The 15,915-nt window shown below is 44.2% G+C and overlaps 2 protein-coding genes across 27 annotated transcripts in view; one reads left to right on the top strand and one right to left on the bottom strand.

Annotated features, from left to right (window-relative positions):
- Window positions 1-622: 622 nt before the first annotated feature.
- On the bottom strand, window positions 623-9,222 carry dcp1a (decapping mRNA 1A). 2 transcript variants are annotated; one of them, XM_078084741.1, is made up of 9 exons: window positions 8,992-9,222; window positions 8,633-8,673; window positions 7,879-8,006; window positions 5,914-5,980; window positions 5,611-5,749; window positions 5,117-5,212; window positions 3,999-4,613; window positions 3,609-3,830; window positions 623-2,965 (listed from the first exon to the last, which is right to left on the bottom strand). In XM_078084741.1, exons 1-9 carry the CDS (start codon window positions 9,121-9,123, stop codon window positions 2,885-2,887), a joined length of 1,521 nt encoding a protein of 506 aa, XP_077940867.1. In that variant the 5' UTR covers window positions 9,124-9,222; the 3' UTR covers window positions 623-2,884. The 2 variants fall into 2 exon arrangements, with proteins under 2 accessions (XP_077940867.1, XP_077940866.1); XM_078084740.1 differs by having other exon boundaries at window positions 3,609-4,613; window positions 8,992-9,183.
- A 280-nt stretch (window positions 9,223-9,502) lies between these two features.
- The window catches only part of cacna1db (calcium channel, voltage-dependent, L type, alpha 1D subunit, b), a 61,389-nt gene continuing 54,976 nt past the window's right edge, over window positions 9,503-15,915 (top strand). For 24 of the 25 annotated variants that reach the window (XM_040194407.2, XM_040194410.2, XM_040194415.2 and 21 more), the window contains exons 1-3: window positions 9,503-9,740; window positions 11,928-12,396; window positions 12,695-12,800. In XM_040194407.2, the coding sequence (XP_040050341.2) occupies window positions 9,683-9,740; window positions 11,928-12,396; window positions 12,695-12,800 (633 nt within the window). In that variant the 5' untranslated portion in view covers window positions 9,503-9,682. Of the gene's footprint in view, window positions 9,741-10,021; window positions 10,342-11,927; window positions 12,397-12,694; window positions 12,801-15,915 lie in introns of those variants that run through there. The other variant, XM_040194409.2, reaches the window with a different exon arrangement.

Below are 15,915 nucleotides of genomic sequence, written 5' to 3' on the forward strand. Positions count from 1 at the left end.
CACTAGAAGGAGACGGATTTGTGATCTGCAGGGTTGTTTTGTTTTGACCAAGTCATAAAAGGTTCATTCTACAGGACTATCCGTTCCATTGGACTTCTAGAGGACTCCGGTCCTGGCTGAGACTACGTTTGGACGTCCCCGTTTGGGCAGCAGAGGCCCTGGGAGGGCGATTCAGGAAAGGACATACACGACACTTAGTGTGTCCCAAAATTTGCTTTATCACTGAAATAGAAGAAGCCTTATAGATCGAGTTGACGGATTGAATAAACCCTCGCATGGTACCAGCTGATTTAACAATTTAATGTTGACTGAGATGCATCCAGTGTTGAGTACAAGATCCACAGCGAGCACACGGTGACATCGGGTGGTCGAAAAGAGGAAATGCATCATTCTCCTCTACTGGATGACGCACTTTAGAGGAAACCATCTGGCCAAATCCAATTGGATTTTCTCTGAATTCCTGTTCTTACAAAGCTTTCAAATTAGGAGCCTTCTTTAGGAAATGCGTCATCATTTTGATCTCGACAATATTGTCCGCTTGAAAACAAAAAATATATATATGCTGTCTAATCTTTAAAGCTTAAGTTTCATAGAAACACAGCAGCAAACCAAAACAGACAAATCTATTTCAATTCTTTAATATCACAAAATAAACCAAATGATGTACAATGGCAACAATCTTAGAAAATTCTCTTTTCTCTCTCGAAATTATATCTTTCTCTGATAAGATTAATGATCTCGAAGCCAAAAATAACATTAAAATCTTAAATATATGCCTTGATTAAAAAAAGAAAAAAGCCCTCTACTTTTCAAGCATTCTTCCTTTGTGCGTTTATTTAACCAACACAAACGTGGCAAAAAGATTTGTTGGAAAGATTACTTATTGACAAATTATAAACAGGGGAAAGATACAATAAGGTACAAATGATCCAAATTGTCCTTTTTGCAATTGAAATCTTAATTTTGTAAAATCAAAAGAGGGGAGAAAAACATGATCAACAGTCGCTACTGAAAGCCGGTTCAACTGGAGAAAACAAGACTGGCACACACATATAATGCGAGTAAGCAAATACATTCAATTAGCAACATAATGTAAAGTTTTAGTATCACCATGGAAACAGGTACTTATAAAGAGATTCATATTACTCCTTGAGTCATTTCCAAATGTTGATTACGTGACATTCTGCAAGTCTGCAAGAAAACATTCAAAAGCTGTTTTCTCTGCAATTCATCTTCGTTTAAAAAAAGGTATCCTGCTAAGGTTGCCATCTGGAAGGACATGGTATTTTAAAATTATAGTGCTTCAACGTGATCATTATACTCTTTTATTGATCTAGTATGTGCTGGACATCCTGAGAGACGGCAATCTGTTATCTTTGTTTACAAAGACCCACAAGATGCAAAGTAAAGTTTTCCCCCTAAATCTTTGAATTCTGATTAACATTGGATTAGCTTCCTTTGTTTACGGAAAGCATCAAATAGCCACTAAGTGTTGCACAAGAGGAGGGGACGCCCTCCGGCTTGTAGGGTTTACAATTCCATGCTGCAGTAACCTTTTACTGCACGAAGGAGAAAAGAAAAAGAGGGAAAGAAAATCGACAGACCTGCAAACAACAAGGCGGCCGTTGTGACTTTAGATTTGTCGGTTCTGGAAAAAGGAACAGAGGTAGTTTCTATTTTTACATCATCAGTTTGAATTACCGGCATGTTTGCTTTTGTACAGTGAAGCTACCAGTCACCATCTCCCCATTATTTAAGCAATTGCAGATTTAAGGTGGGCGTGTTAATGATCAGGCAAAATCGACAGCAATGACTTTTTCTCACGATATTTAAATTCTACACTGTTGCAGAACCATAATCCAGAGATTCACATGAACGTAACCAAACTGTAGCGTCCTAGAATATCCCAATATGCTGGTGCTTGTCGTCTGCTGCACTATCGCCTCAAAGAACATCGAGAACTGACCTCAGCTGGTGGAGCAGAGAAGGAGACAGGCGAGCAGGAGGACGGACGGGGAGACACGTGGACACAGCTAGGAACTGTTTTTTTATGTCCGCCTGTAACCTAGTTTTAAAAGAGTAGCAGGGAGTGCTTCTCCAAACAATACTGAAACTGCTTCGTCTTCCTGAGACCAGGGTTGGAAAAGAAAAACAACATAAAACGTTCTCATCATCAAGAGACAAAACCCAAAAGACCCCAATGTGTGACGGCTGTTCGCACGGGCCTCATCGTTACGTAGGAGGGGAAGGTTGCATCAGTGGAAAAAGAGTATTCCACACAGAGATAGTTTGTCAGGAACCCTCACGACAGTTCGGAGGTCCCCAGCAGAGGTCTTTCCTCTAATTCAGTAGTCTTCATGTGTCCTCAGTGCTCCCGCACTGCGAGAAGTCAGACCGGGGGAGAAAGTGAAGCAGCGTCTTTGATTCCCACAATGTTAAAATTGCAAAGTCGCTTTTCCAAAAAGGTCAAAAGCGAAACGATTTGACTATCCGGCCACAGCTCAACGTGGCCGACGGCTCCACTGTGTCCATAAAGCTCAAGGCCACACTGGGAAATGGTCTCTTGTCCGTTTCTCTCCCACAGTAGTTCTGGTTGGACAAGGCAGACAAAAGATCCGAGGGGATGCAGGAAGGTGAGAAAGCATCAGGGTTCAGCTGAGAATTAAACAGCAAAGAACCCTGTTCGGAGGCAGGAACGGGGAAGTAGAAGGACGCGCCGCATGCTGTAAGAGGCTTTAGAACACGGACTGGCTTTGAAGGGTTGTGTTTGTGGGGAAAGAAAACACTATCGGCTACTTCCTTAAGTCCCGTTGACCTCTGCATTCTCCAAAGGACGCTGAGGGGTGGCCGCACTGGAAGGGACAGCACTGGAGGTGGACGTGGACTATAGCTTCATGTTGCCGAGGTCCTTGGACAAACTCTGCAGATAAGCATCGTGGATGGCGCCAAGGAAGTCCTGGTCGTTCTAGACGGGAGGAAGTGAACGAGAGGAGTGAACGGACTGCGTCTGTGTGTTCATGTAAGCAAGAAGACGACGTTCACGGGGATATGTTACTAATTGTAGGACAGTTGATATGTCTGAAGCATTTGGAAGGTGGGGACTTTTGAAATAACAGATTACGGATTGACATTGCGGCATTTAAACGTTAACAACAGAATGTGATTTCAAAGTTAAGAAATCCGTTACTCAGGAATTGGACAACTGAGGTTTGAGTGGATCTAATAAAGGACTTTTACAAAAGGGGTCCGTCTATTTACAGCAGCTTTAGAATAAGGTCCTTCACTGGCTTCTCTCTGATTCTCTCGATCACACGCAGCACCGGCCGTTTGGCCAGCAGGAAGTTGCTTACTACTTAGGAATCAAGTCTAATCTCCGGCTCCTTTGGTTGAAAGGCAGCCTTAGTTTCTACATTCCTCACGCGCCCCTTTGTACCCGGCGACGGTTCCACACCGAGATTAGAGCAGGATTTCATGTTTTTATAATTTGGTTGGAACCAAAACGTAGCAGTGGGGCGTTTACATTTTGACGGTATCATTGTAATGCTAAGTTAAGAAAAGCTTAAGCTTCACACTCGCACAGGCCAGAAACATTGCTGTAATTGATGTACCTTAATGAGGTGGATGAGAGCATCCTGTAGCTGTGCTTTGCTGCAGGCTGCCTGTGGAGCCTCAGAAGCTCCTACGGAGGCGCGGGAGGGCTCGGCTGGGCCAGCTGGGACCGCTGATGCTGCTGCTGGTGTCTTACTGACGGACTGCTGGAAGGCGCTGGGGGAGAGAAGCACAGAAATCGGCGGCATTGGAAAAGCAAGACCCGGACTCATGGGGACAGCCTGTAAATAGAAAAAAAGATGGGAGAGAAAGCGGCACAGGAAGAAACAATATGTCGGATTAAAATTAAATACATGTGACGTTGAAAGTCTGCACGACAAGACACAGATGAGGCGAATATCCGTCAACGGAGCCACTAAAGTGCTGCTGATAAAAACCATTGAACTCACAGACATTGCTTTCATCAGGTTTGGAGACGGAGAATAAACATCCATCTCACTGCTGTGCTGGAGAAGGGGATTCCCCGCAGGTTCTCTGAAGCTGTGGGGGGGGAACAGCGCGCTGGGCAGGAAGTTGGGTGCCAACATGGGCTTGTGGATGTCCGAATTCACAGATGGCACCGCCGCTTTGAGAGTGTTGAGCATCTCCTGTCCTAAATACCGTGTGGGAGGTGCTGAAACGACGGGGGGGCCGGCACGAGCATCCGAGCCAGCTTGAAGAACCATGAGAGGGGAGACCGAACACCGAGGCTGGGGGTCGGACCGAGTAGCCACGGAGTGGAAAACAGGGCCGGGCTGCATTACGTACGGAGCCGGGAGCAGGCCGGGGACTTGGTGGCGCTGACTCGCCCCGGGGTCTTGTGCCGAGAGATGGGGAGGAAAGACGGGGTTTTGGTGGGGCAGACTGGGATAAGACGGCTTCTGGAGGTAAGCAGCGGAGGGGTCACTGTCACTGGAAGCAGTGGGGGCATTTGGTGCCAGCAGGGTGGGTGGGGCGGGGTCCTTAGGCAAGGACGAGCCAAAGAGCTCCTCTACTGTGATTTGCTTCACCATTGTACGAGAGCTCTGGGGGCGAGAAAAACAAATGTGTGAGCGGTGGTGGGACTCGCTCTCTTTCATATTGCTGTTGAAAGACAGAAATTACACTCTGTGATTTAATAATGGCTTTGTTTAGTATCATGTGATATTTAATGTATAAAATAATTCAATAAATAATTTGGGAAAGGGGAGGGAATAAGCAGGGGTAAGATGCCCAGCATGGATTATTTGAGAAAACTAAAGAGATTCACTCGTGTTTGAGCTTGACAGGTCTGGTGTTTTGATGACTGGAACCAAAAGAAACGCATCATAAACCCAAAATAGACACGCGATTGTTCCATGTTTAAACGCTCTGATCGCCTCGGATTGAACAAGGGGCTGTGCTGCTTCTTCCTGATACATTTCCTAGGTTCAATCAAGATAATGCATTTTGCATTGTGTCACAACGCTGCGCTTCCTGCAGTCTCTGCATGCAGGAGTTAAGAGGATAAGTGGATGGATATTAATCTGCATTTGTGTCATGTATGTACCTTTTCAGGTTGTGGAGCGCTGTGCGGCTGCACTGTGGCATTGACAACTGCGTTTCCATCAGCCTCTGCAGACACATCGCTTTCACCTGCCTGAGCCTGCATCACACACAGAAATCAAATGGAGTTTTAAATAAGTTATATCAAAAAGAGCCAGAGGGTACTATGCAGAGTAAAAAACAGCTTCTGACAAATTGGACAAGTCATACATTGACACTTCATGCTTCCTGCTGCGGTCAGAAGTAAGAGTTAGTTCTGCCGTAATCTCAGACATTTATATAATTGAGTCATGAGTATGTTAAATAAGTTCGCATGAACTAAAAAACTACAAATGATACATTCTTCATCAGCCCATGTCTGTGATCTAAACTCATGTTTATGTATAATCTGCCATGACGATTAATGGATGTGCATCAAACCCAGTGACAGCACTAAAAAAACAATAGGTTAAAGATATTTGCTCATGAATAACTTGTTAGGTGCGTTTGCCTCCTCACTCTCTGGTATTCATCCTTGGCTTTGCTGAGCAGTTCCAGGATGTCGAAGGGCCGTGGTTCTGCGACACCATTGGTCCTCCCTGACGCCGCCCTCTCTGGTGACTCTCTCTGCGATTGGTCTGCCTCTTGTTTCACAATCCTGGGGGAGAGTTAAAGCGTGACACATAACTCACACATGCGCTTTGTCAAATGTAGATTTAAATGTTTCTTAAGCGTAAATCTAATGGGTGAAAAAGACAATCAAAGCGATCAGTGTACTGTTGCATTTTATCCAAACACACACACACACGTCACGCTACTTACTTGACCATCAGCTGAGCGATGCGTTGACAGTCCCTCTTGTCATAGAACCAGATACTGTAAATACCCACTGCAAAAAAAGCCGCAGATACCATGTTACAAGGTGTAATGGAGACAGCCTGACATTAGACAAAGCAATTCCCACATGAGGTTTTACATTCTGTTTAGAAAGTTTGCTCATGACCCATTAGATTCATTCTAAATATTAACCGCAATGCTGTGTATCAACAGACTGGCCAGCATACACACCAAATAGTAGCACCCAAAAGGAGCAGACTACTCGATGCACACTAAAATGTAGAAGTCAGAAACAACTGTATGTTAGCACTTTTATCTGAAACAATCGCTCATTCTTACGTTGCTTGTGCATCATTTCAGCGCGTGTATGTGATGCAATAATGGCGTATTAAAATCCCCTCAAGAGGCTGAGGTAACCTAGCAACCTGAATGTTTGCCTCCCTTCAGCATCAACTGCTACCAAGGGGAATATGCAGAGTTGTAAACAGGTGTACACACAGCACTGGTCTCTCTAAGCAACATTATGTAAGTTGGAGGCAATTGTGAACCGTAGGCAGCACGATCAGCAGGACTCAACGAACAAGACACAAATGATCAAGTCGCTCGGGCCAATCTAGCCTGCCTGCGTTGGACCTTTGAATCAAACTACTATCTTCTGTCTCTGCACGTCCTGCTTTAACGCTGAGGAAGGAGTCTTAATATTCCACATCAACCACCACATATTACACCTTCACAGGAGCGTGATCACCAAGACGGGTACAACATGATGACGAATTGATGTTGGATCTACCAAAGGAATCTTCAGCCAGTACGTTGCACTCCTGAAGAGCATCAATGGACTAAAAAGACCCGCTAGACAGAATCACTCCGACTGACTGCCGCCAAAAGCCTTGAACCATCGCCGACACATCCTGGGGAATATCAACAGGTTTTTCTACGCAACTTTTTGATTCAAACCTGTCTCGGGAAAAATAACCTGGATTCCAGCAACGCTTTCGGGAGACGCTGCTCTGGCCTGAATAGAAACAGGAAATTACATCATGTCTTCCATACCGGGCAGGCTGATCGGCAAACAGAGTCCAAAAGGGGAGCAGTCGACTCTGACGCTGAGCCTGGCCATGTTGTTTTTCCTTATAAGCAAACAACTGGGGAAACAGTCTAATTCCTTATTCGTTGCTTTGATGAAACTCCTGTTCAGGCTTGTAATAGATTATCTAGGTGGCAGCGCTGTCAGTTACTTTCTCAAGATCTGAGGAATTGAATCACCCTTTTTGTTTCACCGTACTTTCTGCAGAACAGTTTCTATAAGGAGTCTGACTTTAGCATTAGCATCTTACCAGATGATGCAATCAGTTAAAATAACATGCTTGATTAGATCTATATAAAGAGGTAGTGGGATTTATAATCAAATCTTGTTGGCCACATGCAGAATGATATTGACTGGGGCCAAACCGAGCTGAAACTGTTGCGCCCCGGGACGCTCGTGTGAGGCCATGAGCGCGAGAAACGCAGCAGAGGAAGTTTTCTTGCTAAATGCGACTCCAAAACACCAAAATGACTTCAAGCAAAAGGGAAAGGAAATGTTCCAAAGAACATTGGGGAGTTGTATATTCGGCATTTTCAGAGGTGAGATTATATTTTATTTGTTTGTATGTGATTCTGAATGTTAACACCTACTACTAGCAGGACATGCGTATTCTCACTGACAAAGAATCAATGAGCATTTTCACTGGGACAATATTGCACATTTCTCTTTATGACTTCATTTAAAGTTGGTCTGTGATTGGTATTGGCAACAAGCTATATTGGAAAAACTCATAAGAGGTTTATCCGCTAAGTTGAATAATACTCCCGTGTCACAGCCAAGTTCAGTCTACGGCAGTATGATGGCACGGTGCAAGAGATCTACTCTTTTGGCTTGTTTGAGCCTCTATTCCACATCCCACTCACAGTTGCCATTCCTGTAGAGAAGGAAGGGATCCTGCAGCTGGAACTCCAAGTCTTTGTTGATGGGCTCCACCAGGTTCTCCGTGCTCAGTCGGTTCATGATGGTGAAGCCATGGTGAGGCGAGGCGGACCTTAGATGAGCAAAGATTGCGACACTGTGAGACTTTATGTCACACTTTACCACAGCTTTCTCATGACGTGACACTAGCAAACTTTCTAGACCTGTATTTCATTAAATGTACAAATCTAAATGTATACGAAAGTAAAATCATTTTACATATGAAAAATACTGACACACAATGGATAAGAAATCGTGATTATTAACATATAAATTAAATTAATTATATAGTTAGGTGATGTGTTGCATTGTTATTTAGTATCACAAGTTACCAGAGACAACAGGATGTCTTCAAGACGTCGGTTTTGTCTTAATCAAGTTAAAAATAACAGAGCTTAAGGCTTAATTATATGTTATCAGCAATACTATATTAAGTATTGATATATTATATTAATGATCCACTGTAACAAACAACTTGAGGACAAAAATGTGGACATACAAAATTGCATGCAAGTTAATAAAGAAACACTGTGTGCAAAAGGCTGCAATAAAAAGCAAACAAACATGAGGAAATCAGATTAGCCTCCAATCGAAGCGCCTTTGTTTACAAAGTCGGCGGCCTACACGTGTGCGCAGTAAACAAGTAAACAGTAAACAAAGTGTTCAATGATCAACATCAACAACATGTGTTAAGCTTACCTGGCATAAACAAACAGGGTACCCTCGATCTCAGTCTTCTCCTGAAACGATATGTGACATTGGGTGTAAAAAAACAACACAACAACAACCACTGATCCAAAACGTAATAGCATAATAGCAGCGACGGCCGCTAGCTAACTTCTGCTAGCTTTACAACACAGCGTTGGATAATAATGAATTTACAACAAGCAACCGTAACATTAACACAATGACACGTCACGCAGTACGCACGAGGACACATGTGACAGTTGGGAAAATACCAACACACAAATGTTTTTTTAATTTTTTTATAACGGAGCTAGCGTTAGCATATACAGGATAGCATCCCCGTGCAGCGCGCCCGGGACGCACACACGCACCCATTCGTTCACTTTGGAGTTGAAGTTGTAGAGAGCCACCTGCCCGGTCACATCGAGGAGCTTGTTTATGTACGGGTCTTGTCTCTGCAGAGCCGCTAAGCTCATCGTCTGCCCAGCATTAACGGTCTCCATCTTGACTGTGCTCGTTGCTCCAGCACGGACGGACTTCTGGAGACACGTTTATGACTTCCGGTCTGCCCGGAAATCAAGAATCTTAAAAAAAAAAGTTCTAAACCGCAATGGAAATATAATTAAATTACAAAAAATCTTTATAGAATATTAACAATATATCCCTGACGTATAACAATATAAACAATACTAGTTAGGCTCTTTGCAATAGCATTCTGTACAGTCAAACTTTCTGTCAAAGTTCACCATTTCGAATTGGTATGCGGGGAAACTCTGTAGTACTTAAAACCATAATATATTTTTCCGCAAGATAAACATACAATCTCGTGCGTGGTCATTTGGTCCAGTTGACCCACCTGCCTCTATTGAGGGAACAGCAGCAGGGATTATAATCGCAGGATTACGCGCTACCGTGAAACTGTTGTCCTCCACGCAGGCACAGGTAATCCAATCCCTGGTAACCTTCCAGCACAGATACGACAACTCATTTCCTCTCGAGTTCGCCGCGCAGTGAAGCCAGAAATCGGCGAAATGAGGCCCCAGAGAAGAGCCAGGTGACAGAATGCCGTTCGTTATAAGGGGAAGACCCCTTCGGGGTAAATCCAAGGAGCTGGAATATCGTAAGTAGACCTCAATGGATAGGGTGGTGTCTTATCTTGCTATGGAGAAAACACCGTCAAGGAAAACTGTGCTTTACGTGCATGTCAAATGTGTCACTTATGGCTTGTCAATAAGTTTCATGCAACTATCTAATGAAAAACACCCAGCATCCATCCGGTGACTGTTGTTTTAAAGCACATTACGACTCTGGCCTGTCCCGCCGGACGTTCGTTCTTGGGTTGAAATGCTAAATAAACGCCGTCTGACGTCCGGCGGGGTCCAGCAACAGGTGCGCCCCGTTAGCGCGCAGCCTGCGCGGACCGCTGTCGCCTCCGCGCACAGACGCTAATTGGCGGCGGCGGACGGACTGCTGCGGTCAGCGCGCGCCCGTCGGGATCCGCCGTGAATCTGCAGGCGGGCACCCGGATGTGGCGAACATGTTCCGCGCTCCTCTTAGGGTTCTTTGCTCGGGAAAAATATTTTATAATTCAGGTTGACGGCTCGGTTCAGGCGCGCGCTTCGACACCTTTTGGTGTTTTCTCCCCCAACGATGAGTTGGATCTAAAAAGGACCTTTTCGATGTGGATTCGAGGATGCAAGAAGCAGGTGAACAGTCTGAAGGTAACGAACGCTGAATCCGAGAGTTGGAAGCGACGAGCGCTCGTTGTTTTTTTTCTCTGGACGCCCGCTGTTTCTGCGCGCTTCCACGATCCGTGTGCGGGCTTTTATTTGTCCAGTTTATTTGAGACCACATATTGAAGAGGCTGTTCTCTATTTATTGTGCTGCGTGATTGTAATGACAGCGGTCATCGCATCCACTGGCAAACGAGTTGCTGCTTTAGTTCTCTGGAAAAAATGAAAATGGGTGACGGCGTTTGGTCTCTTTTTCTCCGAGAGCGCGTTTGTGATCCTCGGCTGCTTCGGGTGTGTGAGCCGCCCGCCGCGAACCCAGAGACGACGGATCAACTTTTCAACCAGCGCCGATTACCCCCAAAACCCTTAAGTTTACCATTTCAACAAGTGCTCTAAAACATCGTAGTGTTTTCAAAAGTCACCACACGTAAATCATTTAACAGCAGGGGGGATGATGGGGGGTGGGGGGTCGCCAGTGGTTTCTTCGGTAATTTGTGACAGATGTGCAAAGTCCTGCAGAACTGTTGTTGCGTCGGAGAAGCTGCTTCCATCGTTAACAGGTTGCACTTGTTATTTTGCAGCTGCGGTGTCCTGGAACGAGGAGACTCAGTTGTCCCGCAGTTAATCATTCGGATTATTAACTGCAGGACATTTTCTGTTTTGAAATATATTTTATAAATACAGTTAAAAAAGCGCATATAAATCGAACCCAGGGAACGGATTTAACACTCGGATGATCGCCCCCTCCTCCAACCTCCTCCCTCTCACTCGGTCTTAACAGTTATCCTGATGCAATAGTGAGTGTTTTGGGTTTGCTCGGTGTGACTGAGGTCCGTCGCTGTGTCTGTGTCTGATGTCATTTGGCTGTGGGGTTGCAGTGAACCAAAGTGAACGTGTCAAGGGCACTGTCTTTTCCACCCGAGGTCCGCATTGATTTTAATGACTCTCCGTCTCTCTCATCGAGGCAGTATTTCCAACCCGCTGTCTCTATACTTTCAAAATAGTTCTCTCATCCTTCTAGTCTTTGTTCTTCTTTGTCCCTTCACTTTTCTGCAACTTGCATTCACACCGGTGGTCGTGTTGCAAACATATTTAATTTAGTTGGGCAAGGCAGTTATTTAATGTGAAATTACACTGCTCTTATCTGCAAAAACAACATGGTTAGAAGCTCGCTTGCTCAAATGAAATGTTGGTCTCTTCTCTGCTCAGAGAAACAAGGTCACATTCTTAACAGAAATAAACGTCATCGTCACTTAAGAGTTCTCTGTACAATCACTGTTTGTCTTTGCCTCTTTCTCCCCTTTCATTGTTAAAAAAATAACACTTACTGTAGTTATGCAAACTTTTTTTCGTACAGTTTAAAATACTTACGTTCAACAACTCTATGACATGTTGCACTTTATTACACCTCTTCTTGAGACAATTTGGTCCCTTGAAACATAAATTGGCAGTATAATGTTCCTCAATGCAGCATCGGGCTACGTGATGTTAGCACATGTTTTTGCTCATCCTCAAACCAACAGTTGCTAAAGGTCATGGCCGTTTTGTTTCTGAACGCCCGCCTCTTCCTCCAGGGGCACAGTATGCCAGCAGCAAAAGGACCGCTCCCCCCGGTGACACTTCAGCGCTCTGGTCCGAAAGCCAAACCCGTCTGCACCAGCTGCATCCTCCAGAGGCCCTGCACGCCCCGCCCAGCGCCGGCAAGCCCGTCGGCTCCTCCTGCGGTCTCTTTGGGGCCAACAGTGGCATTCAGGACTCGAGCGGCACTGATTCCGGTGTCAGTCCGGTCCTCGCCTGGCATGCCGCCATCAGTGCCGCTCGCCAGGCACAGGACGATGTCGAAAAGCCCGACATGAGGACGCAGCCCGCGGTTTGCACCACGGGACCAGCTCCTGTGGGCTCGCTGGCGCAGAGGAAGAGGCAGCAGTACGCCAAAAGCAAAAAGCAGGGAGGGTCCGGCAGCAGCAGGCCGCCCAGGGCTCTGTTCTGCCTCACCCTCAACAACCCCATCCGCAGGGCCTGCATCAGCCTGGTGGAGTGGAAGTATCCTTTATCCCACAGACGGAGGCTCTAGTTGATGGATGGAAGGCGGGTGCTGTGGATTTTGTTTGTCTGTGTGAATCGGTCCCCTCGTAGCCTCGTAGCTCAGCAGATGGATGGTTGGGAAGTTGATGAACGGATGTAAAAAAAACAAAAAAAAACACACCATAAATAAGCACATGTGTCGTTGACTTAAGGAGCTTGCATGTATGGACCCGTGCTACCTCCAAGGATCTACTAACTTCCAAAGTTGTCATACGACTCTATATTTCGTTAATGTCCTTAACAGTTTCCTTTCCAGACCGTTTGATATCTTTATACTGCTTTCTATTTTTGCCAACTGTGTGGCCTTAGCCATCTACATCCCCTTCCCCGGAGATGACTCCAACTCTACCAACCAAGAACTGGTGAGTGGGGATGGAAAATACAGAAAACTGGGGTTTGGGAAAACTGAAGTATATTGTTTGTCCGTTATTAAATACTACTATGCCATGTGTATGTCCCTGCTGATGATATGATGGTACAGATCAGTGGTTTGGTTTCAGGGGTCAGAAGAAATCCATTGGTTAAAAATTTCGGAAAGTTTGTGTTTAGCTGAATTGGATTTTCTTTGGAGCGTTTCACAAACTTTTATACCTCTCAGAGTATTTTACTTCAGCGGTGACAACATTCGGAGCAGGTCTGGTGTTGCTTGTCACTGAATTTCCTTGGATAAAAGATGCGGTCATATCTTCTTACTTTACCCGAGTAGTATCAAGCAATGCACATTAGTATCATCACACGTTTGTCATCAGATGACACACAAAGGCTGGACTCAACACCTTAGCAGGAGTGTGATTGGCCTGATGTGTGGATTGCGTCAGAAGGCTTTTCCCGGCAATATTTGGATGGCTGTGTCGGGTTTCACTGTGTTTTGACCCCCACAATTACTGGTGTGCGCGCGCACACACACACACACACACACACAGTAGATCATCCCCCCTGTGTGTCAGCAGCTCCCCGTGGCAGCACTCGGTTGAAAAGACAGAAAGGGAGTGGGAGATGAAACGCAGTTTGTTTCGGTGATAGAAAACCGTGTAATCTGACAGCATTAAACTACTCACAGCATAATAATCACTGGTATTGAAGACAAAGCAATGTCTGCAAGTCAGATGTGTTTACACATTATAACAAAGCAGGGAGTTTAACCCCGAGAGACCCACATTTACAGCTCAATATTGTGTGTCAAGTTTTTATTGTCATAAATCCTGAATAAAAAATAGATTCCTTGGCTAAAATGGATTGGTTCAAAAGGGCAGAAGACGTTATGCTGGAGGCCTTGTGGTGGTCATTCCCACTCTATAATGTCTCATAAATTGTAGCAGCCTTCTTGGGGTTGATACCATTTGTTTCACAGATCTTAGAGCTTTTCATGGTGCCGCTCTGGTTTAAAACTGATAGTCAGCGTCGGATTCTTTTCAACATTGCTTACATGACAAAGATGCAGTGCAAACATTGGCTTTAGCGAAGGGGCTTCATGGCCTGACGGGGTTTCTGTGTGTACGTGCGTGTTACAGTGCGTGGCGACGTAGCCATGTTCAACAACGTCGCATGTTCGCTCAGCAGATGGGGATTATTCACGCTGTCCAAGTCGTCACTGTGCATAATGTACAGTGTGTGTCTGTGCGGGTCACATGACCCACTGCTCTTTTCTGCTTTCAGAGATGAGATTATTATCATCTGTCATTTTAGCATTACGTTTTATTTTGGCTTTGCCAACAATTCATTTGGTCATTGTAACTTTTTATTTTAGCAGGATTTAAAGATTTTTTTTAAGTGATGTATTACATACTATTGTAATATTTATATTTAAGCTTCCCCATGTCATCGTGGTTTTTGTTATACTATGTTTTTACCAAGTACTGCTAGTTTAAGAGGAAATGGAGCACATCATTTTATATCAAATACTACTTTTTGGAAGATGTACAAACTGGGTTCATTTCACGTAAAAAAAAACATTTGAAATGGTTTGGAAATGCGGTGCAACATGGGGCTCATATTCAAAAAGCTAATAAAGTGATCTTTTGTCCTAATCGCCATTTATAAAAGTAATGCTCATATTTGAGCCCAAATGTGCCGAATAAACCTAAATGTGCTTCAATGTGTGCGCAATCATAGTTGTTCGCCCCCTATTATACATTTATAACGTACGAACAACAAGTCATTTAAGTAAAATAAAAACGTTCTGGTGCATGTAGGTTTGGTTTGATCAGGCTCTCTATGGCGAAAAATGGGACAGAGAAAGAGAAAAAGACAGTTTAGGGGACACAATAAGTATTCTTAAATCATTACATTACATTACATGTCATTTAGCGGACGCTTTTATCCAAAGCGACGTACATAGGGTACAAACTCAGGAGAACAAGAAAGTGCAATTTCCTCAAATAAGCCAATTTACAATTTGCTATAGATGAGTGACGTTACAAGTACAATTTAAGTGCTACAATTTGTTAGTCTTTAGTCGAGGTAGAGTCTGAAGAGGTGTGTCTTTACGGCGGAAGATGTGGAGGCTCTCTGCGGTCCTGGAATCATTTGTGGATCATGGTGTTTGCTGTTTAATATCTTTTTTTTATATGTCCATACTATAGTCCTTTGCTATGCTTTAGAGTACCAGGCGTGAACTGCGTGTAGTTTACATTAATGAGCTCACCAACAGGTTTACCACACCAAGAAAACACAACTGGAACAATAATTTAAGAATCACAAAATGTTCCCTGTTTGTTGTCATTTATGCGCAATGAATAGTATGGAAGTGATCCAACAATGTGAGCGGTGATCTGTGAAACATGTCTGCAGTAATGTGAGACTTATTTGACTTCTGGTTGATAAAACCCAGCTCATTTCAGCCTGCAGCTTTTGAGCCTGTCCAGGTCCTGTTTCCCTGCTTACATAAGAGTTGTAATCGCATTCGTACAAGTAGGACAATCATTTATGAATGTTGTTGAACTCGGAAGTGTTTTCACTATCGAAATGTCACTGTTAGTGTTTACTGTGCTTCTGTGTATTTGAGTATGTTTTATTTTATGTAAGAGATTGGGTTGTGTGTTGTGTGTGTGTGTGTGTGTGTGTGTGTGTGTGTGTGGAGGTTGAGGGATTAATCTGGGCCGTGGATTAGTCGTCAGTAAATGAGTGGAGGTTGCAGATAGAGGAGAAGAGACCGATATGTAGGGCGGGAGCTGTCCAGTCCATCGGTCCCCCATCCATCCACTGTATGCATCTACTCGTGAATCCATGTGTCTTCTGACTCAGAGATGCTCTACATCGGATTTAGCTACTTTAAATTAGGTGTAAAGAAAAAATCAAGTAAATAGATACCGTATATATTTAAAAAGAACTCTCAAATAATTCTGCAAATGGTCTAGAAATTGGTTTAGCCATGTTGGGTTATTTCGATCACCCCGTTTTCTTTTTAAATATGTAATTGCAAATTAACCAACTAATTTTCATACCACAAATTTGCCTCAGAGGGCTTTACAATCTGTA

The sequence above is a fragment of the Gasterosteus aculeatus genome, chromosome 2 (genome assembly GCF_964276395.1).
Source record: "Gasterosteus aculeatus chromosome 2, fGasAcu3.hap1.1, whole genome shotgun sequence".
Taxonomy (NCBI): Eukaryota; Metazoa; Chordata; class Actinopteri; order Perciformes; family Gasterosteidae; genus Gasterosteus; species Gasterosteus aculeatus.